Source organism: Littorina saxatilis, linkage group LG7, assembly GCF_037325665.1.
Source record: "Littorina saxatilis isolate snail1 linkage group LG7, US_GU_Lsax_2.0, whole genome shotgun sequence".
Classification (NCBI taxonomy): Eukaryota; Metazoa; Mollusca; class Gastropoda; order Littorinimorpha; family Littorinidae; genus Littorina; species Littorina saxatilis.
This window is the reverse complement of record NC_090251.1, coordinates 10,471,035-10,494,861: the sequence shown is the minus strand read 5'-3', so window position 1 is coordinate 10,494,861 and position 23,827 is coordinate 10,471,035. Positions and strand designations below refer to the sequence as shown.

Genomic DNA, 23,827 nt, shown 5'->3' with positions numbered 1-23,827 from the left:
CTCCGCTGACAGCAATCGAAAATCCAACAACAAGACCAGAAAAACAAAGGAATCGCTCTCCCACAAGCACGGTGAGATCGCAGATCAATATTCTTTATTAGCAAGATCTCCTGGCCATGCCGAAGCAAAATGAAAGCGTCATATATATAGCTTACAATAATAAAAAGAAAGGATATGGCAAAACAATATTTAGCAGTCTTCTTCTTCTTCTTCGTTCTTGAGATAAAACTCCCACGTTCACTCATGTTTTTGCACGAGTGGGTTTAAAAACAAATAATTACGTGTATGGCCCTTTTTAACCGGCCATTCAGGCAGCCATTTAGCAGTTAGAATGTCGTAGTACGCTTTGTAGTCGCAGCAACATGTAAGCCTAATATCCTCTGAATAATAACATGAAATAGAAAATCGTAACAAAAACTCAAATATATATCTACATATTAAATATTAAAAGTGTATACTAGCTTAGCTGTAGGAGCAAAAAGAGAGCAAAATACCCATTTCAAGAATAAAAGAAAGGACATAATTATATGGCAAAACCTTTTTTTTTACACACAAAATGTCGTAGTTCTCTTTGCTGTCACAGCACTGAAAATGCACGCGTAATATATAATATCCTTTTAACAACAAGACAACAAGAAAAGAAATCATTATGCCCCCCTCCCCAACAAAAACATAAACTTAATAACTTTGAGAAATTCCTTTTAGAGAAAATTTAAATCCCCGCAAGCATCAGGGTAAAAAAAAACCATTTCATTCTTTTTCCAAGAAACGAAAAAATTGCTAATGAGAACTCGTCCTTTCCTCTTGACATCCAGGACAGACTGCCACAAGAGAAACTCAAAATATAGAGCAAGAAAAACGGGAAAGGAACACCTAAGAGGTTTAAACCCCCGTTTTGTCAGTACCGTGCGCGCGAGAGAAAATTTCATTCCAGTGGGAAATCTAATTTGGGTGCCGGTGAAAACACGGGTGGCTACAAGCAAGAGAGAAAAGGGTTTTAATTCCCTTGTGGAAATGGATTTACTGCAAACAGGATTACGGGAGCTGTTAGCTGCGAAAATGGCGTCGCTTGACAGCTGAGCTTTTCTGTTCTCTTTCGTTGGGCTTTAAAAAAAATTTAAAAAACAAAATTTGCTTTTTAATATGATCATATTTTTTTCGAGGGAGGAGGGGTAAGGTGAGGATGGAGGTGTAAGAAAAAAATGGGGTCGCGTGTTAGATAATCTTTTTTTCCAACTTTTTTTGGTCTCCTTTTTATGTTGTTGTTGCTTCCGTCCACGCGTATAACGTGCCAGCGTTCCGCGCGTGACCTTGAAACTTGTGCTCCCTCTGTAACTGTCCATCAACGACGTACCATGTATGTAATTTACATGACTGCGCGTGTTGACAAACTGTGTCAGCCATGCACGCGCTTCCTGATAGTGACTGGATGATGAGTAGCCCGATGAAGCTGAGTGCAAGAAGCCAGGTGTTGTGTTGCACGTATGCCCCCCCCCCCCCCCCAACACTCTCCCCCCCCCCCACCATCACACACACACACGCACACATACACGCACGCACGCACGCACACACACACACACACACACACACACCACACACACACACACACACTCCTAACTCCCCCCCCCCACACACACACACACTACGCCTCTTCCTCATGACTTCCTTTTCACTGCAAGTCAGACTTTATGAAGGCTGCTGAAGGCTAGACTTGATCCAGGTAACTACGTTTTCTGAAAACGAGTAGTATACATGTACCATGTGTTATCTGTCTTCATCACGGGAAAAAAGTTGTCCCAGTGTTACGAATTAAACAGAAAAACCTTCGTACGAGAGATGACTATAACTGAAACGGACAATTACCACATGCACAATGTTCGTGTCAACACATCATGTTTTCATTATCGTACACTGCAACGGGCCACTTATTTTCTTTAGGAAAGTTTATGTGCTGCTTCACGCACACGTTTTTTAATGCATGTATGCATGACTATATTCTTAGCATCTTACATCGATCAAGCCATGTTAATTATACCCCTGAGCAGCTATAAGTCTTACTGTTAGCTCCTTTAAACGTTCGTATGTATACACCGTGTGTATAACACTGACGTAAGACAATATACTGCAATACAATGCAATACCATTTTATTATCCCAATAGAGACATTCAGTCATCAAGATCATAACTCCTATAAAATAATTCCTATTTAGATGTTAATATTAAACCACACTTAGTATATAAGCTTAGCTTGTTGTGTGGTCCCGATTGTCCCTGATGTACTATGTAATGTATGAAACCCCATAATTATTCTCGGAATAAAATCTTGTTCAAACCATCTCCGCATAGGCCGAAAGTACATGTATGTTAAATCTGACCTAAATCCGCTTCGAGTTTGTTACACTGCACGTGAAGCAGTGCAAAGGTTAATTATGGAGACAATGCCTCAACTCGACCACTCCCTATAGAACGCCTATCCTTGTTAGTACTAATAGTAGTGTTTCACGCCACACCTGCTCTATTGCTATCGAATCAGAGTTGGGTTAAGCCGATGACGTCCAGTCAAGTGGGGATCAAGTTGCACTAAGATAAATAATATCCGATGTTGATTATGGGAATTATGCTGGCTGATGTGCTTTGTTAGGGGTAAAACTTTATCAGCTGATCTGATCCATGTGATTGCATTCCTTTCCTTCGACTGGTGAAAGTAATACTGACAGCTGTGTGTGTATATGTCGTGCCGAATTCACGTAATTGCCGATTCCGCGTAATGGGCAACATTTTTGCCCATTTCGCGTAATCGGCAAAACGCTGCCCAATACGTGAAATCGGCAGCGTTTTGCCGAAATCGCGTAAACGCCTCTAAAACTTGCCTATTTCGCGAATTCAGCAGCCGATTACGCGGAATCGGCAGCCGATTACGCGAAATGGGCAAAAATGTTGCCCATTACGCGGAATCGGCAATTACGTGAATTCGGCACGACATATACATGTACATGTTTTTCTGTCTTTCTTTTCTGACCAACAACAACACTAACACCAACAACAACAAATAAATAAATAAACAACATTACACTTTTTTTTTTAAAGTGGATCATAATGATGCTTGGAAATTCCATCCCTTCAAGAGCAGCTGCAAGAGCCGTTAAAACACCCACCTATTAAACACAACGAACACCTGCACCCATAACACAACAATTCCATGCGCTGATTATAGAAACAAAAGCCTCAACAACAATGTCGAAGGTTTGTAAATATATTCTATTTATACCTTCCTTCCTTGCTGTTGTTGTTGAGCGTACTCGCAAAGGTACAGCGAAGGTGACTCCGTCATCCAACCTAAGATTACGTATGCAACGATTTTCAATCACGCTACCATACACCACAGCCGTACTCCGACTTCGAAATACTACAACAACAGCTTTCCAGAACTATAACACGATCGTATGTGTTCTTTGTTTGCATGTCTGTTCAGTGTTGTGCCCCCCCCCACACACACACACACATACACACACACAGCATATAATTATTAACTCCACCTGTCCCAAGATGGGCGTATTGGTCCTAAGATGACGTAAAAACTAACTAATCAGTCAGTCTTCGGAGAGATAAAAAAAAAGGTAAAGAAAAAGATAAAAGGTACAAGGAAGCATAGTACTGCAGCGAGGGAGCGGAGGGGGCTGCGGCTTTTTTCAAAGCTACAGGGCATCAGAGCTCAACAGATAGGTCATCGCTTGTAAGTCTATTCCCGCATGTTTACTCTGACAACCCACACACGCTCGTGGCAGTGATAGTGTGAGGGAGATAGGCGGGCCCGGCCAAAACACTTGGCTCCCTAAACAAAAGAAACTAAGGTCAGAGTGAGATGATCGTTCAACACAACTGAAGGGTAAGATGTGAGAGAAGGGGGTGGGGAGGCGAGCAGGGAGAGAGAAAAAAAGTAGTGATGAAAGAAGTTTGAGGGGGGAGTTTCACCACAGAATATCTGTCGTTTCACATACTGAGTCTATGTTATCTAAACATGCAGACCTCAATGGCTGAACAACACACCAGTCTTTTTTCTGTCCGCTTTCGCCTTTTTACGCCTACTTGACCAGAAAATCGCCATTTGGCACGAGTTGAAGATTAGCTTGTCTTTGCCAGGGAAGTTTTGCGGAAGATAAAACGCGCTATTCAGCAGATAAGATATCGACAGCCGTATGTATTATAGTTTTGTTTGTGGGGTCGGTCGCGATCAAATGCAGCAACCTATAACCATCATGGCAACAAAAGCGAACCTTCCTTGATCTTTTGACGGAGAATAACCTAACTGACGCCGTTAAAAATCGACTTTATACAAACAAACTTCCCTGTTTCGTTGTTTTTTGTTTGATACCTCGACAAAACGTTTCTACTCTTATCAACACTGCGCTGGGTACGAAAATAAAAGCAGGCCGTGGCATAAAGCTACGCACAGGAACAACTTTTTACAATAATATAATACGGGTTTTTTAGGTTTCAGTCTGTCTGTTTGTTTATCTCTCTGTCTCTTTCTTTAGGCCTAAAAAATAAATAGGTGTGGTTACAGTAACCCGACCTACCCTATTTTTAGGGGCCGACCCTATAACTTTTTATTACATTTGTCAAAAAAACCCACAAAAAACAAGAAAACGAGTGCAGAAAACGCAATGAAAGCGAAAGCGCTCGAGTCGCACACTTATTTCCATGTCAAGTAGGTTTAATTTGTACACATTAGAAAAAAAAGTTTTAAAAAAAGTGATTGCCTACCTTCCTACCCTATTGTTTTTGGCTATGTTACCTTAACCACACCTATTTTTTTTTTTTTTGGCCTTAGAACTTTTTTTTCTTTTTTCCACTCCAGGGACCGCCGGGTTACAAGAGCAAAACTATAGGCAAAAAGAGTCAACCAAAAACCAAAGTTCTGAGAGGCAAAGAATGACCAACATTTCAAGCGAATAAAATCACGCCATCCTCCTCCTCCATACCCCCCCCCCCCCCCCTCCATCTACATTAACTTTTCTCCAATTGTTCCACCCGTGTACCCGCTGACCAGTGGAGTCGCACCTTGGTGAGCGCCACACCTGCCTGATAGCCCCCAGTGGCCGTGTCCGAGAGGTCAACACAAAAGTCAGGTCCGGAATGCCAGCTGTTTGCTCTGGCTCTTTGCCAACACTCTCATTTCATCAGGGCTTCAGAGTTCTTCACGACTGCTACTTTTTCAAAGAGATGGTTTTACCTTCTGTTTGGCTAATGCAGTCTTGGGGGAAAATTCGCACGGAGCAGTAGACAATGTCATACTGTACACTTTTCTTTTAGGCAGGCAGTGACTTAAAATATATGTACACTATATCTGTACAAACTGTAATCTAAACGAATACGAAGATTGCAAGAATTCGGTTTTAAGCCACTCCCCCATAATGTTTATCTGTCTGTCTCTGTCTCTCTCTCATTCGACAGTGAAATGTGAAGTCTTCAACAAACAATCACAGCCAGCGTCATATATATCTTCAATCTTTCTTACGGAACCCCGTCACAAAAATCCATACATTTATCTTTTAACATGACATCCCCGGTTTCCACCTTGAAGAATTTGCTAGTAGGACTCGAAAGGAACAACACATCGCAGAACCCAGACAACAAGAAATTACCACAAGCATACCCTGCAACTTAACCATCCAGATCCAGATCCAGATCCAGATCCAGAAGCACATAGCCCTCCTCCTGCCTTCAATTTCAAATCATCCCCACCCCCACTCCCCATCCAATCCCCCACCCCCACCCCTCCCCACACACACACACACCTACCACCAACATAGTGTCATGTGCCTCTGTGAAAAATATACATGTTGGTGGCTCTGTAATGTTAGCTTATGGTCGCAGAGTGAAGTATCAATCTCCGTGATTATTGAGTGGGACAGACGAGCAAACAGACTATAATACAACACAGACATAGAGCTAGGTGTTACAGTTTACTCTCCACACCACCACTGTAATATGATCATTAATTTGGGGAAGGGCAAGGTCACAAGCGGAAAACAAAGACTCCATTCGCTTTGAAAAATGTCGTTTGACAATGGGTTGGAGTTTGAATGGTGCAATAACTCTCACAGCGTGGTTAGTGTGGATATTAATTGTTTGAAAGTGCGTTCGAAAGTATGCTATTGAAAAACCATACTGCACACTGAAGAGAGCCTTTGTATTTAGACCAGTAAACAAGTTGATTTTATGGTGTGTACAGTACATTGTAACTTCTTCTTCTGCGTTCGACGGTTGTGTCTAGGGTCGTAGTTCCGCTGCTGTCGTGAACTGGAACGTCGCTTTCAGGTCTTCTGACGTTCCCCAGAGCTTGGTCTCCAGTGTAGCTCCTTCTGGCCAGATCTGGTTCCGCAGCAGAGTGAAGTTTGTGCATGTATTCAATACATGTTCTACTGTCTGGTCGGCCGCCCCACAATCGCACAATGCCGACTCTGCTACGCCGATCCTTTTCAGGTGCGCTTTAAAGCCGCAGTGCCCTGTACGCAGCCGGAAGATGGCAGTCTGCTCTGCACGGCTGAGGCGGTGGATGGGGTCTTGGTCTGGCTTGTAGCCTCCGTTTCTTTCTTTGAATGCTGTCTTCCAGCGATGCTTGATGAGGGTTTTGGTCTCTCGGAAGGACAGGCTGGTTTCTGGTTGTTCCTGTCTTCCTGCATCTTTGGCCAGACCATCCGCCTTCTCATTTCCAGCGATGCCGCAGTGCGCTGGAATCCACATGACATCAGCTGAGACTTGCTGTTAATGTTTTATTGCTATTTTCCCGTGCATCTCTCTCTCTCTCAATTGATACTATTATTCGTGGGGACAGTACTCTCTCTCTCTCTCTCTCTCTCTCTCTCTCTCTCTCTCTCTCTCTCTCCCTCTCTCCCTCCCTCCCTCCCTCCCTCCCTCCCTCCCTCCCTCCCTCCCTCCCTCCCTCTCTCTCTCTCTCTCTCTCTCTCTCTCTCTCTCTCTCTTCTCTCTCTCTCACACACACACACACACTCACACTCCGATCAGCTGATAATTTTCCACAAGGTCACATGTGAGAGGAAGTTGTATTTATTAACGACATTTTTAGGAAATGGGGTGACAATGGTCTTACAATCATAACCACCACGCACGCATGATCTACGCGGTGAGAGAAAGGCGAACGCGGAATTGATGCCAAAAATCTATTGCGTGGACGGAAACGGGAAGATAAGATAACGATGTAATGATACAATCGCATCCTTTCGTTGAAAACCATATCAAATAAATAACATTCCTTTGTTCATGTTCAGCCTGAGCAAACAAGAAGTTGGATCATGTATACTGGCGTGTGACTTGGCAATGACATTGAACGAGTCTCGTCCAAACAGGAACAAAATGGACACAAATCACTCATTTGATTTACTGAATAAGAACAGACAACGAACACACCCAAACACGCAACGCCACCCCCATCCCAACCCCACATACACACTACTAGTTTATCAACCTGGCTTGGAAACAATGCATTGTCAAACCCACATACACACTACTAGTTTATCAACCTGGCTTGGAAACAATGCATTGTCAAACTATAAAACTCGCACTCCATATTTCGCCGCGATATAAACAGATTTGAAAACAACAAAACCACATTTTCAACGACTGCGAGAGTCACACGTTGAAGTGAACACAAAAGCTTACGTAAGCAGGTCACATGAAAAAGGAACAGGTCAAATTCAACACACATAGTTCATTAGATGCACGCGCTGACGCACAGAGAAATTTAAATGGATTTCACACAGACCAAACAGTTGGACAAACAAGACGCAAAAATCAGTGGCATGCAGTGAATCGAGACCGAGACATGGAATAACGAACGAGACGTACGGACGGACAAATGCACGGCGGCCAAACTGACAAACACAAGCAGAAGTGCAGCCGAGCAGATAGACATCGTAAAGACTGCACTGACACAGACATCGTATAAAAGCGTACACACGAACGAACAGACGGCGTTTACACTGACAAAATTATGAACAGACAGACGAACGAACAGGCAACGAACAACGTACAGATGAGCGGACAAACATTGTACAATCTGACAAACACAAATGAACTTGCAGACGTTCTGATCTGACCAGATGACGAACAGACTGGCAGTCATACAGACAGATGCCGAGACATGGTAAAGACTATCAATGTATCATACACACAAAACAGACTGGCAGTCATACAGACAGATGCCGAGACATGGTAAAGACTATCAATGTATCATACACACAAAACAGACTGGCAGTCATACAGACAGATGCCGAGACATGGTAAAGACTACCAATGTATCATACACACAAAACAGACTGGCAGTCATACAGACAGATGCCGAGACATGGTAAAGACTATCAATGTATCATACACACAAAACAGACTGGCAGTCATACAGACAGATGCCGAGACATGGTAAAGACTATCAATGTATCATACACACAAAACAGACTGGCAGTCATACAGACAGATGCCGAGACATGGTAAAGACTATCAATGTATCATACACACAAAACAGACTGGCAGTCATACAGACAGATGCCGAGACATGGTAAAGACTATCAATGTATCATACACACAAAACAGACTGGCAGTCATACAGACAGATGCCGAGACATGGTAAAGACTATCAATGTATCATACACACAAAACAGACTGGCAGTCATACAGACAGATGCCGAGACATGGTAAAGACTATCAATGTATCATACACACAAAACAGACCGGCAGTCATACAGACAGATGCCGAGACATGGTAAAGACTATCAATGTATCATACACACAAAACAGACCGGCAGTCATACAGACAGATGCCGAGACATGGTAAAGACTATCAATGTATCATACACACAAAACAGACTGGCAGTCATACAGACAGATGCCGAGACATGGTAAAGACTATCAATGTATCATACACACAAAACAGACCGGCAGTCATACAGACAGATGCCGAGACATGGTAAAGACTATCAATGTATCATACACACAAAACAGACTGGCAGTCATACAGACAGATGCCGAGACATGGTAAAGACTATCAATGTATCAGACACACAAAACAGACGTACATGTACAGACAGCCGGACAGACGACGTACAGCCTGACAAACAATCAAAGCAAATTGTGCACTCACATATTGACGCCCGGAGGGGGATCCCACACACATTCCCCCGTGGTAAGATTGGCGTACATGTGTTCCTTGGACTGAGGTTCGATAATTTCAACCCATTCCCACCTGCAACGCGCATAAAAGAAAATCACATTTAATTTTAAAATGCGTCCATCATGATTCCTGTGTTCCAATACAATACTGCGTGAAACAGATGTTAAAAGTCAATTAAGTTCGCTTAGCTTGAACGAGTGTCGACGTCAGATAATTACGTGCATGATAAAGTCCCTGGTTTGTAGGTTGCGTTGGGTAAAGCACCATACATAATCATATTTGATTTTAAAAAAGAAAAAGAAGCGTGCATGTGTATGTTACATTACAGTACATGTACTGTGTAAAACAGAATGATGTTGAAAGTCAAACGAGTTCGCTCAGTAAAAAAAATACGAGCATGATAAACAATCTGGCTAGTCTTACTTAATTTCAAATGCGTACACATACATGTTACAATACAGTGCAGTGTGAAACATGTTAAAAGTCAAACAAGTTCGCTTAGCATAAAAGACGGTCGACGTCAATTAAAAAACGGGCATGATAACCTGCCTGGTTAATCATGTGTAATTAATAGGAAAACGCGACTTTCAACTTGCGTGCATTTTTCACGATACAATTCTGGGTAAAACAGATGTAAAGGTCAAACAAGTTCGCCTATCTCGAAAGACTGTCAATATCCGATGTAATAAGGGCATGATAAATTGCCTGGTTCGTAGGTTACGTTTGGAACAAGATCATTTCTAAATTTCCACTCAGCGATTTCATACTGTCCGTTCCTTGGTGGAATCTGGAGTGTGCGAAAGTCGTTGAAGTGAACGTGAGATAAAATATAACGTCCTCCATGAGAACAGTCGCCAATTAAGGATATGTGTAGATAACTAAATTGATCAAAAGTATACACATTGAAAACTGATATTTTGACTCGAACAAGCACAATGCGGCGCTCTGTGCTCCGATTCGCCAATATTTGGCTTCTCTCGTCAAAACATCGAAATGCAATGATGATGATGATGACGACGAAAGGGGGTAGATGGGGGTGGGATAGAGAGTATTCATGACAATTAGAGAGATTAAGAAGCACTACCACATTCGTTTCGTTGACATTTTCGGTTGTAAAACGTCACACCTTTTTGAGTACACGTGACTTCCGATCTCTACGAACAGAAATTCGTTTCGCCAAGAGAAACGAAATTCGTAGAATTGGTCATTCTGACGAAAGTGACTTCGGTCGTGTTTTATATTCGAATAGTCATAAAATATGCCTACCTTGTGTAATCGATGTATGCTCTGACATCTTTAGGCGCGATTTATCATTGAAATGTTTTTAAAAATCAAGTTTAAAAAGCCGTAAAGCAGGCTTGAATTGGGTAAGTGAGTGACTGAGCAGACGAAAGAAATTTTAAGATGGCGACCCAAACATTAGGCCGACTCAACTTTTCAGTCGGCTGGTCAAGCCGCCTAGAGGAGAAAAATGCATGAAGCAGTTAAAGTTTATGATGTGTTGAGTTGTGGCCTGAGTATCTGATGCGTTTCAGCAGAAGTGAGGCAGCTGGTATTATCTGATCGACACTTCTGAACCGGTGCGAACAGCGAAACGAAATTCTTCTGTCCTCTTAACCGCTGTACTAGCGACACATGGTGTTCCCCCGCCGAGTGTCTTTTGCAACCACGAAAATGCCAACCATATGAATGTGGTAGCCCTTCTTAAAGTCTCTAATGAAGAGAATTGATAAGATGCTGTACTGCATAAAAAGTGAAGTAATTTCAGCACTCAAGAAACTCAATACATGTCCATAATTGGCTTATACTGCCACTATGGACGTTCTCAATGTCATCAATTCACTCGAGAAGGCCAACGCAGCAGATGCCCCGTAAATGAAAGTATTTTGTTGCTCAGTGTTCCAAGTCGGAGACCACGTCTAGTACCTGATGCCCATAACCACGTGAAAATAGCCGAGTAAAAATATGCACTGGTGTTCTTTCTCCACGAGTTAATAACACCCATAGAAGTGGTTTTTTGGGGGGTTGTGATGTCTGCGTACTTCTGATTCCACTGTTACTGAATTGTTAGTGTTAAAAATAACTCCATTTTGTGCCCAACAATTATTTTCGTGTGGAATAAAGACGAATTAATCACAAACACATTCCTTCACACCTAACAAGCAAGTAATTTTCTCTGTACAAGAAAGGTCACCAGCATTGCATTAAACAAGCCTATCATCTTCCTAATCTTGAAGATTAAAAGTTTTGAAAACCACCCACAAAAGCTTTGAAATATTTGTCCACCAACCATAACGACATACCGCGACAGTCAAATTAAGGGGTCTCGCCAGCTAGGGGGAGTACAGGTATCACAGGCGCCTGATGTTGGGGAGTGGGGGGGGGGGGGAGGAGAGGAAGCAAGAGAGAGGGGGAGATACAGAGAAAGGTGACAGATAGGAAACAGTAGAGATAGGCGAGAGAGAGCGCTTTGTTTTTTTAATCAAAGGCAATTGATACTATTATTCGTGGGGACAGTACTCTCTCTCTCTCTCTCTCTCTCTCTCTCTCTCTCTCTCTCTCTCTCTCTCTCTCTCTCTCTCTCTCTCTCTCTCTCTCTCTCTCTCTCTCTCTCTCTCTCTCTCTCTCTCTCACACACACACACCACACGCCTGTGGGGGGGGGGGGGGGGAGAAAACGAGTGAGACTGTCAAGAGAGACAGAGACAGAAAGGGCCTGTTTTTCACTCCCTTTCTCAAACCCAAGTACCAATCGAGTACACCCCAAAACTAACACAGACAGTCACTCACACAGACATCTATAGATTTTCTCCTGATAAGCCAGTGACTCTACTTGTAGTCGAATGTGAATAGTAGGGCTAGCAAAGCCACTCTCTTGAAAACTCTTGCGTGTAGAATCGATTGTCGCTCGCCAGCAGAGCATGTCGTCTGTAATCTGGTAGTCTGTAAACATGAATAGGGCGTCGTTCTGGCGTGACGACCGTACACACACCATGAGTCAAAATAAAAGCCTCGGTTCGTTATTCTCTGGCATTTCGTCCCATAAACCCAATTTTCGCTACATGGTTGATCGTGAATAAGAATACCCTGAATAAGCATCGGTTTATTAGGTGTGCATGGTAATCGTTAATGCGCTGTCGTTGATGGTGTGTCTATTGCTGACGAACTAAGATAGTAAATTTATATCATATATATATAATTGTTGTGTTGTAACTATAGACGCTTGGTCTGTGCACCTTGAAGAAGGCCTGCGGGCCGAAAATTTGGATTTAAAAAGATGCGACATTCTGGCTTGGTTTTGGACTTTTTATTGTGTTGTTTAAATAAGCTTTGTTAAGCTTTAAAAAGTTTTCCAGCCTTCATTGTGTGGCGTGGTGCAGAGGAAAAAGAGTTTCTTGAATTCTGTATATATAATTATATATATATATATATATATGTAAAGAGTATACAACAGTAGGAAGGATGAGAAAGATGACCTCCTTATTTATCAAACATAAGGTGGGATATAGTTGTACAGTTCACAAGTGGTGTTTGTTCGTGCGTGCGTGCGTGCGTGCGTGCGTGCTTGCGTGCGTGTGTGTGTGTGTGTGTATATATACATGTGTGTGTGTGTGGGTATTTGTGTGTGTGCGCGCGCGCGTGTGTGTGTGTGTTGATGTGATGGAGTGGAAGGAGGAGGAAGTAGTGATTTGAAGAAGTTGGTGGGTGGATGTATGCACCTAATAGTGGTAGACCCCGAAGTAAGGAGTACATCATGTGGGTGCCTATTTAGTGTCTTGCACTGAACAAACAACACTTGCATTCGTAATGGAGAATGATAGACAAGAGGTCATTGGCACAGACCGACGAATCACTTGATGCAAAATTAAAGTCTGGAAAACCATGACTGTCGGTTCACATTTCTCTTTCATTTATGTTCCTGTTCCAGCTAATGGCTGGGTGGCCACACAACAATATCAATGCAGTCTATATCATTCTGATTGTAAAAAACAAGGCCGTCTTCTCTCTAGTTCTGTTCTGGACAGTTCTCCTCTCTGGACGGTTCTACCTGAACAGTTATGCCAACAATCTCAAACGCTATCATGTACATGTCATGTGTATAGAAAAGGTGTTGACAAAACCACCAATCAGAAGTTAGCTAACACGACTAGTCGACTGACATCTCTTCGCATCTGAAAGAGGAAAGCGACACTCGTAACACCCTCTTAATGAGGCTATGGTCTGCGCGCTTCAAACAATAACAAAAGAACCTACTACGGGGAGGCTTCCTCCGGCCCGGTCATAAAGTTGCGTAACTGACCAGCTGCATGCCAGCGCTACCCGTCTCTCTGGGAGGGCGGCTTTAAGTTCAAATAATCAAAGATTAGCCTGGAGTGGACAGACACAGACAGCTAAGTGCTTTTACGATCTCCAGGTGTCTGGACATGAGTATTTCAAAATTCAAATGAGAACAGATAATGACATTACACAAAACATGAAGTGATCGGCAAAACGTACACAAGACACAAACTATGACGAATTAGTAGAAAAAAACCATTATGACGAATTAGTAGCCAGTCATGCACTTGTCTACACTGAGTAGGTGGTTGGGGTGTTTATGTGGGGGGGGGGGGGGGGGGGGTACGTACTCTGTATTGGATGGCAAGGTAGGAACTGGTGGGAAGTAGGGGTGGTGGCTGGAAAGCAGAGCTCTGTTTGATTAAATACAAATTGCAGGCCAACATTGCTTCTTTTCCTCTTGGCTGTGGCTATATCCACAGGTCCGTGTCTCTAGACTCGATGCTATATATCCACATCACTGACGTCATCGTTCTCAAGGGACGCTACTCTCGCCTTATATTTTCTTGCCTTCGGTTGGGCACTTCAGTTCACTGACTTGAGCTGTCAAATTTTAAAAGTGCAAATTCCCTTTTATTTTTAAATAACGAGTTAGACTCCGTGGGTGGAATACAGGGTCCAAAGTTCGATCAGCAGCACTTTCAAGGGGAGGAGAGGGGAGTTTATGTGATAAAATGTAAACAAAGCCGGCTGCCGTCCTACCGTTGTGACCGGTGAAAATTGCAGGAGTGCATTTTTGTTGCAATCTCAGCTCTATCAACGAAATGCTTTGGAGAAAAGAAGAGTAGAGCAAAATAAAAGAAAGGAAAGTTAAGAGGGGGGAAAAATAAGTCAACAAATTTATTTTAACCAAAAAAAAAAAAAAAGAATAGGGCCAGTCTCGAACCGGAGATCTCATGGACAGTTTGGCAATTCACTACCGTCTGAGCTACGGATACAACATGTCCATCAAGGGAAAAATAGGAATCTATATTTCGTGCGATACTCCTGATGACTGCTATCGATCTCGACGAACTTTTCGAAAGTTGCACATGAGTGCACTCCTGTAAGACTTTCAGTTTAGTTTGCAGGTTGTCAAAAAAAATATGGCGCTTGATAAGCGTGCCAACGCGAGGATTTTCGTGCGACGACGACGTCAGTGACGTGGATATAGCCTGGGGACCAGAGACACAGACCCGTGACAACCTTTCCTTTTTGACAAACGTGGACCCCACTTCTACAAAGGTGATACAAAGTACTCGATTTTATCCAATCTTAACACATCTTTTTAAAATATCTTATCACCCCCACTCCCGTCATCGTCCCGTTTTTAACCAGCTCCCGAATTCTTTTTTTTTTAATTTTTTTTTTTAACTATCGTATAAACCAAGTGATGTCCAATATAGGCAATTTAGACCTGACGGACAATAAGCCTCCCTTCCTTTCACGAACGGTTGTCCATGATCTGAAAACTCTCTCTCTCTCTCTCTCTCTCTCTCTCTCTCTCTCTCTCTCTCTCTCCTCTCCTCTCTCTCTCTCTCTCTCTCTCTCTCTCTGTGTCTCTCTCTCTCTCTCTCGCTCTGTCTCTTCTCTCTCTCTCTCTCTCTCTCTCTCTCTCTGTCTCTCTCTCTCTCTCTCTCTCTCTCTCTCTCTCGCTCTGTCTCTTCTCTCTTGAGCGCACTTACTCCTTATTGTCTTCTGAAGATTCCCTGCAAGAGAACAGTTAACCCGACGCGACAAGCCCACACCTGGCCCAATCTGGCCCACACTTAATTGATTGATCACACCCACAGACTGTGGAACACCCCCCACACGTTTGACCCGTAACACCAACGGACACTGCCTTTAGTATAACAAACCACCTTTGCTTCTACAGTCCATACCTACCTAGTCCCTATCAAATAACGGTAACCCGTGCCCTGACGACTAAATAGTTTGCGCCGTAATCAGGTACGGTCAGGCCGATGGTCAATCCCGGAGCTCTGCTGATGACCACTCGCATCTCAGTGTCACAACGGCCAGTGGTGAAAACTTGACTAAATGTAAAGAGAAACAAGGAACTTAGTCGATAAATATCGACAGGGGGCCGACAAATGGTTTAAATGGGAAATGTGTGTATATGGGTGTGGGTTTGAAACAAACAAACAAACCAACCCATGTGAACCCCGGGCCGCAGGCCTTCGATGTAGTGATTGAAAAAAAAGGATGTTCTCAAATGGTTCAATTCTCATTTGGTCTGATTCTCAAATGGTACCGGTATACTCCCCCCCCCCGCCTGGCCGCAGGCCTAGGAGTAAAATTTTTATAGACACTGACCTTCTTCCCAGGGGTCATTGACCCAGTTTTAGCTATGAGAGGTGGTTCGCCCAGAGGCTGTAGAGTATACTGGGGCGGTCTCTTTGATGTCTTGAGAGGAAACTTGGCCAGGGTAGTACATGCACCAGAACTGGTGGACACCAAGGACAAACATGAAATCGAAGCAGTTTGCTTTCAGAGAGAACGGTCGTCAGCAACTCAAACTTCTCTGTTTTCTTTTTTTTTTTAAATCTGACTTTCTTTGTGGCCCCCTGACTCCGCCCCCTCCCTCTGTAAGGACCCTCCTCCACAAGGACCGATTTTTGTCAACATTTTAAAGGTCGCTAGAGAGGGGTTCCACTGTATGACCTAACCGCTACTGGCAGACGGCCTCAATCTTCACGCGCAAAGACGAGATTAATAGGTGCTCGGTTTTGGTATTTTGAATTACATTACATTAAACCTTTGTTGGGTTTCATGGTCATGGCAACAGCCATAATAATATTACATGATGTATAATATCATATTTCAGCATATGTGAATTACATGTCATCATACTAAACTGTCATACATTTTTATTCCTACATTATTCTGATTGATCACAACCAAACCTACTATCATTGGACACATCCAAATGCAAGCGCCTGTTCTTGACAATTTCTCTCTGATCTAAATATAAAATCAGTGCAATTTCCTGGGTCGGGCTTTGCCACAGACACTCACGGTTTGGCCTGTAGGTAAAATGTACAATGTATTTTCTGATTTGTGCACAAAAGCTTTTTTTCTTTTTTCTTTTTTTTAACATAACAATGTTTAATGTCACTGTATGTTTAAAAGACCATGGTCATATTTGTAAAAAAAAAATGTTAAATTAGAAAATAAATAACATTTTGGTTCATGATTTTTCCTACACCTGTGCTAAAAATAAGAAATAAAAATGTCGGGTATATAAGTCACTCAAATACAGCTAGGTATGAATGGCTCGGTTTGAGTTTGTTGCAGTTGACCCTGCACAATGCGACATATCATGTTTTTGTTGAACAATTTTGACGTCACCCCTCCCATAGGGTGACGTATTTCACAACTTCCTGTGTTACACAAACTCTGTGATGACCAATTTTGACGTCACCCCTCCCATAGGGTGACGGATTTCACAACTTTCTACAGATGAACAATTTTGACGTCACCCCTCCCATAGGGTGACGGATGTCACAACTTCCTGTGTACACAAACTGATGACGTATTTCACAACAAAATGGCGCTGCCCATGGTCAACCTCGAAACTATCCGTATAGAATGGGGGCGTCCTCGCCCCCATAATTACAAGTCGCGTAAGGCGAAAATACAACATTTAGTCAAGCTGTCGAACTCACAAAATGAAACTGAACGCACTGCCATTTTTCAGCAAGACCGTATACTCGTAGCATCGTCAGTCCACCGCTCGTGGCAAAGGCAGTGAAATTGACAAGAAGAGCGGGGTAGTAGTTGCGCTGAGAAGGATAGCACGCTTTTATGTACCTCTCTTCGTTTTAACTTTCTGAGCGTGTTTTTAATCCAAACATATCATATCTATATGTTTTTGGAATCAGGAACCGACAAGGGATAAGATGAAAGTGTTTTTAACTTGATTTCGAAAATTTAATTTTGATAATAATTTTTATATTTTTAATTTTCAGAGCTTGTTTTTAATCCAAATATAACATATTTCTATGTTTTTGGAATCAGGAAATGATGAAAAATAAGATGAGCGTAAATTTGGATCGTTTTATATATAATTTTTTTTTTTTTTACAATTTTCAGATTTGTAATGACCAAAGTCATTAATTAATTTTTAAGCCACCAAGCTGAAATGCAATACCGAAGTCCGGCCTTCGTCGAAGATTGCTTGGCCAAAATGTCAATCAATTTGATTGAAAAATAAGGGTGTGACAGTGCTGCCTCAACTTTTACAAAAAGCCGGATATGACGTCATCAAAGACATTTATCGAAAAAATGAAAAATAAGTCCGGGAATATCATTCCCAGGAACTCTCATGTAAAATTTCATAAAGATTGGTCCAGTAGTTTAGTCTGAATCGCTCTACACACACACACACGCACAGACAGACAGACAGACAGACACACACACACACACCCACACATACACCACGACCCTCGTCTCGATTCCCCCTCTATGTTAAAACATTTAGTCAAAACTTGACTAAATGTAAAAAAGGCGGGGCTGCTTATTTTCAGGTATTGGCTACCATTCATTCATTTATGCTGCCTGTCGTTCTGCGTTGCAAATCATCTTTGTGATCTCCTCGGACCGACCGCGTTAAAGAGGGATCGTCGCGGCTCACGTCCTCATTTAAAACACCCTAAAAGGTAGGCGGCGAGTGGAGGTGAGAGTCACGACCCTGCCCCCAAGGGCAAATAAATAAACAAGAAAAATGTTCATTCAAAATGAACAGCGTCGATGCAATGTCCACCAAAGATTTATTTTGGGAAGTGCCGTTAAAAGGTTAGGGTCAAAAGTCAATGAATTGCATGTTGTGCTGGATATATAAATTGTTTATTTCAGTCAATGCTTGCTATGAATTGATCAAACAGCCACAAGAAAAAACAAGTCGCGTAAGGCGAAATTACTACATTTAGTCAAGCTGTGGAATTCACAGAATGAAACTGAACGTAGTCCGCTGCTAGTGCAAAAGGCAGTGAAAGTGACGAGCCTGTTTGGCGCGGTAACGGTTGCGCTGTGCTTCATAGCACGCTTTACTGTACCTCTCTTCGTTTTAACTTTCTGAGCGTGTTTTTAATCCAAACATATCATATCTATATGTTTTTGGAATCAGGAACCGACAAGGAATAAGATGAAATAGTTTTTAAAACGATTTCGGAAATTTAATTTTGATCATAATTTTTATATTTTTAATTTTCAGAGCTTGTTTTTAATCCAAATATAACATATTTATATGTTTTTGGAATCAGAAAAGGATGAAGAATAAGATGAACGTAAATTTGGATCGTTTTATAATTTATTTATTTTTTTACAATTTTCAGATTTTTAATGACCAAAGTCATTAATTAATTTTTAAGCCACCAAACTGAAATGCAATACGGAAGTCCGGCCTTCGTCGAAGATTGCTTGGCCAAAATTTCAATCAATTTGATTGAAAAATGAGGGTGTGACAGTGCAGCCTCAACTTGTACAAAAAAGCCGAATATGACGTCATAAAAGACGTTTATAAAAAAACACACCAAAAAAACAAAAAAAACGTCCTGGAATATCATTCCCAGGAAGTCTCATGTCAAATTTCATAAAGATCGGTCCAGTAGTTTGCTCTGAATCGTTCTACACACACACACACACAGACAGACAGACACACACACACACACACACACACACACGCACATACACCAAGACCCTCGTCTCGATTCCCCCCTCTATATTAAGACATTTAGTAAAAACTTTTTAATTAAAAAATAGAGCTTGTTTGAAACAGGTAGAAAGGAAGAGTTGATATTGCAATATCTGTACGTGGGAATGTGGTGAAAAAGAGTGCTAAAAGTAGTAAGTCGGCCTCAGATCCATTTCAAATATATATTGCAGAAAAACAAAATACAAATTAAAAACAAAACCACAGAACCATTACCAGGTGTCATAGGAATGTTTGAAAACAATAGTTTTAATTTTACACTGTAAATACAGGAATCAGAATTAAGCACCTCAAATTGGCACATGCATAATGAATCACCTGGAATTGCAACAGGGAGATACTGAAGTAATTGGAAACAAACAATTGAAATTGACAGAGAAACAATTGAAAATATATTACTGACATGAGCGTACAATATTTTAATGGAAGTGCATTTTTAGCACGAAGCATCCGCAGCCCGGGAGGATGCACTAACAATTACATAGTGCCACAAAATGTGTACGGACATTTCACAACCGTGCATTATTAGCACAGAACACATACATGGGGGCGCACAAAACATTATTGTACCATGATGATGATCGGGATTGTTGAAGATCTTTTCTTGTGCAAGGCGCCCCTGTATGACCGCAACTGATCCAACCGGCCGCATCTGAACAAACGACGTCGAAACGGCGCGAAACACGTCCTCTCGGTTGGTCTCGGATTGACTCGGCTCCTCTCGGTCTTTTTTTTTTTTGTGTCTTTTTTTCTTTTCCTTATGGTCGGAGTGGTATATTTATGTACATCTTAGATTAAAAAAAAACACCCGAAAGCTGTGTTTAATCGTTTCGCGTAAATTGTACATTTTTTTCAGCTTTGAAATTGTTTTGGCTTGGAGAGTCAGCGCGCTTTGGCTTGGAGACTAATTCTCCACAGGCACGTTCTTCCCAACCACAGATACCAGCGTCGTCCGCGACGCTGGAATAAATACTCACAGCTGTCCCCCACAAACGTTCTAAAGGCCACACACTAGAACTAGCAACTTGCAGAGCTAGCTTTAAAAAAAATCCATGGCAGGACTTTTGGCTTTGAACACGAAACATTATTAGTCAAAATAACAATACCCATACAATCTACTAAAGTTCTATACTGTGGGATAATTATTCTCTGGGTCCTTTGAGTTCCCTTCTCCTCAATGTCCTGGCCGGCTAGTGAAACCTCTGAAGGTATTTAGCCCCCAATGCCGATTTACAAAGCGTTGAAGACTGCAAATAAGCATTTAAAAACGCTCCATGCACTCAAACCAAATTCCGCGTACACTAAGGCAACAACCCCCAACAAAATCTCTACTTCCATCCCCATATTGAAATACCACAACAGACTTCCAAAACTATACCACACTCATATATGTGTTCTGTTTGCATGTCTGTCCAGTATTTTGTCCCCCCCCCCACACACACACACACCCCTCCCCCCCAAATAGCATATCAAATCTACCTGTCCCAAGCCGATAGGCCAATTGGTCCTAAGAGGACGTTAAAACTATTTAGTCAGTCAGTCAGAGTTGAAGACTGCACCACCTGACAGAGCTCTGCCCCCTCCCCCGAATGAGCTTACAAAAAGCTACTGCTTCCAACCGTCGCAAATAGCGTAATGCTTGCATCTTGCAAGCAACTTTCATGGACGATTTTGAGATACGTTCATTATTTGCATCATAAGTGTTTGTCTGTCTGTCTGTCTGTCTGTCTGTCTGTCTGTCTGTCTGTCTACATTAAAAGACCACTGGGTCGACGTACTGTGAATGTATCGTGTGTTTTTTGTCAATAATTAAACGTTTCAATAACCAATAATTCTTGTTTTTGAAAATTTTGAGTTTTGAAACGTTAACTGGGTTTTTTTCAATTTGTTTTATCATCTAAATGCTGTGCTGCGTGGGTATAGTCTACTGTCTGGGTCCTATCAGTCCCTGTCCCACTAGGTAAACTTGGGCATAACCTGTTTTGTGGAACATGACCCGCAAACAACTGTCCCAGCATAAATGTCTGTATTCTGTGGTACGAAACTGACGAAGCATACCCCAACATTTCTATACCGTACGGTTGAAAGTGCTATGCTTCCACTGGTATCCCTCGCATAATATTCCAATGTATTCAAAAAGCTCGAGGCTAGAGTTTGCGACCGTCACAAATGTTTATGGTGTCATGCTTGCATCAGCAGCTACAACTGCACAACCAGCTCGTATGCACTTTACTGTGGGATAATTAGTCCCTGGGGCATTTCAGTCTTACTTACTTGGTCCCTGGCATGCCGGAGAAACACCTGAAGGTGTTTAGTGCCCAACTTGTACAAGATGCTGTGAGATTCGTCACCAGCTGTGATTGTGAACAACTGACGCACTCTTAAAAAAAAATAAAAAAAATATAACACGGGAGGGTGGGTACAGGGGGAGCACTATACAGTTTTTCACGACCGATTCGATTTTCACACGCAAGCTCCCCCCCGACACACAAATGAAAAGTAACCGACCTTGTCATCGGGGTGAAAATGGGATTGTGTTTGTTTGCTCAGCATGCCAAAAGCAAGAAACTACAACAATTCGCGACCTCCATTATTTTCCTAATACGGCTTCACATTAGTATCAAAAACAGTATAACTGCCTAATGATCAACATGCCAGACTGATGTAACACTCCTCAATTTTGCAGAATCAGTGTGTCATCACGACAACTAGTATGTACAGCGGGTACAACGGGATAGATCGCTGCGTGCGTGTCGTTAAAAGCTACCCGTACGATACGGAATATAAATCAATCTTTGATGAGAACAAGTCGCTGCCACTTTAAGTTTAAAAGGTCAATGACTCATGCAGTCAGTCTCGTAAAGAAAAACAAAACTGTTAACTGACACGAAAATACATTGCTTCAGGGGTGAGAGTTTTGGACACCGATTTGGCACATTGAGTCGATTGACAGCAGCCCGTTGGGCATAATTAACAGCAACTTACTGAAATGCACGCGCAAACACTCGGACACACACACACACACACACACACACACACACACACACACACACATGTATATACATGTATACACACGCGCTTATGTTCAAAGCAAATTACTAAATATCCGACGTCACAGTTCCCAGTTGCACCATCTCTCTCTCTTTCAAAGGTGTAATTCCAAGCGCATAACAGTGGGAGGAGGGGAGTGTTGATGCTAAGGCTTTGGGCGATCCTCCAGAGCAAAATAGAAAAGAAAACAGGGAGCACAATGAAAATGTTGTTAAGATCAACGACCTAATGTTTCTCTATTTTTTTCTCCTAGCAACTTTGCTTTTGCAAAAAAGAATTTTCTAACATGCAACTGAAAATTATTCAGTCATGATGTAAAGAATGTGACGCTGACGGTTTTTTGGGTATGTTTTTCTTTTCGTTTACTTTCTACCCTTTCTTTTTGCATGGCACTTGACATTGCAAATGTGTCTGCATTTGAGTGCACCTGGCTTGTCCCATGGGTAATAAATGGTTTATCGTCCCTCCTCCCCCCCCCCCCCCCCCCCGCACACTCCCAGTTCCCCGCTTCCCTTCTTTGCTGACACAGACAGTAACACCCGTGACTGCACATAATATGCCAACAGAAGTTGATACGGACAGAAAACGAAGGGCAAGAAAGTGAGTTTGAGACTGAGAGTCACTGGGGAAAATGGCGCTGATTTGTTTGTTTGTTTGCTTAACGCCCAGCCGACCACGAAGGGCCATAATTATCAGGGCGGTGCTGCTTTGATATAACGTGCGCCACACTCAAGACAGAAGTCGCAGCACAGGCTTCATGTCTCACCCAGTCACATTATTCTGACACCGGACCAACCAGTCCTAGCACTAACCCCATAATGCCAGACGCCAGGCGGAGCAGCCACTAGATTGCCAATTTTAAAGTCTTAGCGTATGACCCGGCCGGGGTTCGAACCCACGACCTCCCGATCATGGCACGGGGCGGACGCCTTACCACTAGGCCAACCGTGCCGGTAACGGCGCTGATAAGTTGACCAGTTTCGCAACAACAAAACAGAGTAAGATTGTGATACTGATAGTGGGGGAAGTGACTGGCACGCCAGTTTCACTACACCAAAAAGAAACAAAGTGACACTGACATGTCAGTTTCACAAACGAAGAGTAAGAAATTGATGACGGTAAAAAAAACACTGCATGTCATGCCACTTTCAAGACAACAAAAGTAAAAAAGTGACAGCGAGGAAAATGACAACAACGTCATCCTTGCCAGTTTCAGTAACTTTCACAAAAAAGAAAAGAAAGAAATTGACACTGACAGTGGAGAAAGGACATTGCCATTCTACAAACACAGACATGAATGTCTGGTGCGCGTCGATTGCCAGAGAGCTGAAAATTAGGTCGAGGCAGCGCATTGCAAACAAAAAAAATAAATAACTGATATTGAGACAGAAAGCGCATTGAAAAGCGGTTTCATGGACGCAAAGGTAGATGACATTCTACAAACACGAGAAAGGGAGAGGGGAGAAAATGACACTGACATTCTACAAAGCATCTGAATACATGTCGATTGTGGGGAGTTAAAAAATAGGTGGAGACAGAGCTTGGCTGAGGTTGAGACAG

The 23,827-nt window shown here is 42.4% G+C and overlaps 1 protein-coding gene across 2 annotated transcripts in view; it reads right to left on the bottom strand.

Annotated features, from left to right (window-relative positions):
* The window catches only part of LOC138970657 (rho GTPase-activating protein 39-like), a 278,436-nt gene that overhangs the window by 251,912 nt on the left and 2,697 nt on the right, over positions 1-23,827 (bottom strand). For both annotated transcript variants that reach the window (XM_070343118.1, XM_070343119.1), the window contains exon 2: positions 9,158-9,259. In XM_070343118.1, coding sequence (XP_070199219.1) covers positions 9,158-9,259 — 102 coding nt within the window. The remainder of the gene's footprint in view (positions 1-9,157; positions 9,260-23,827) is intronic.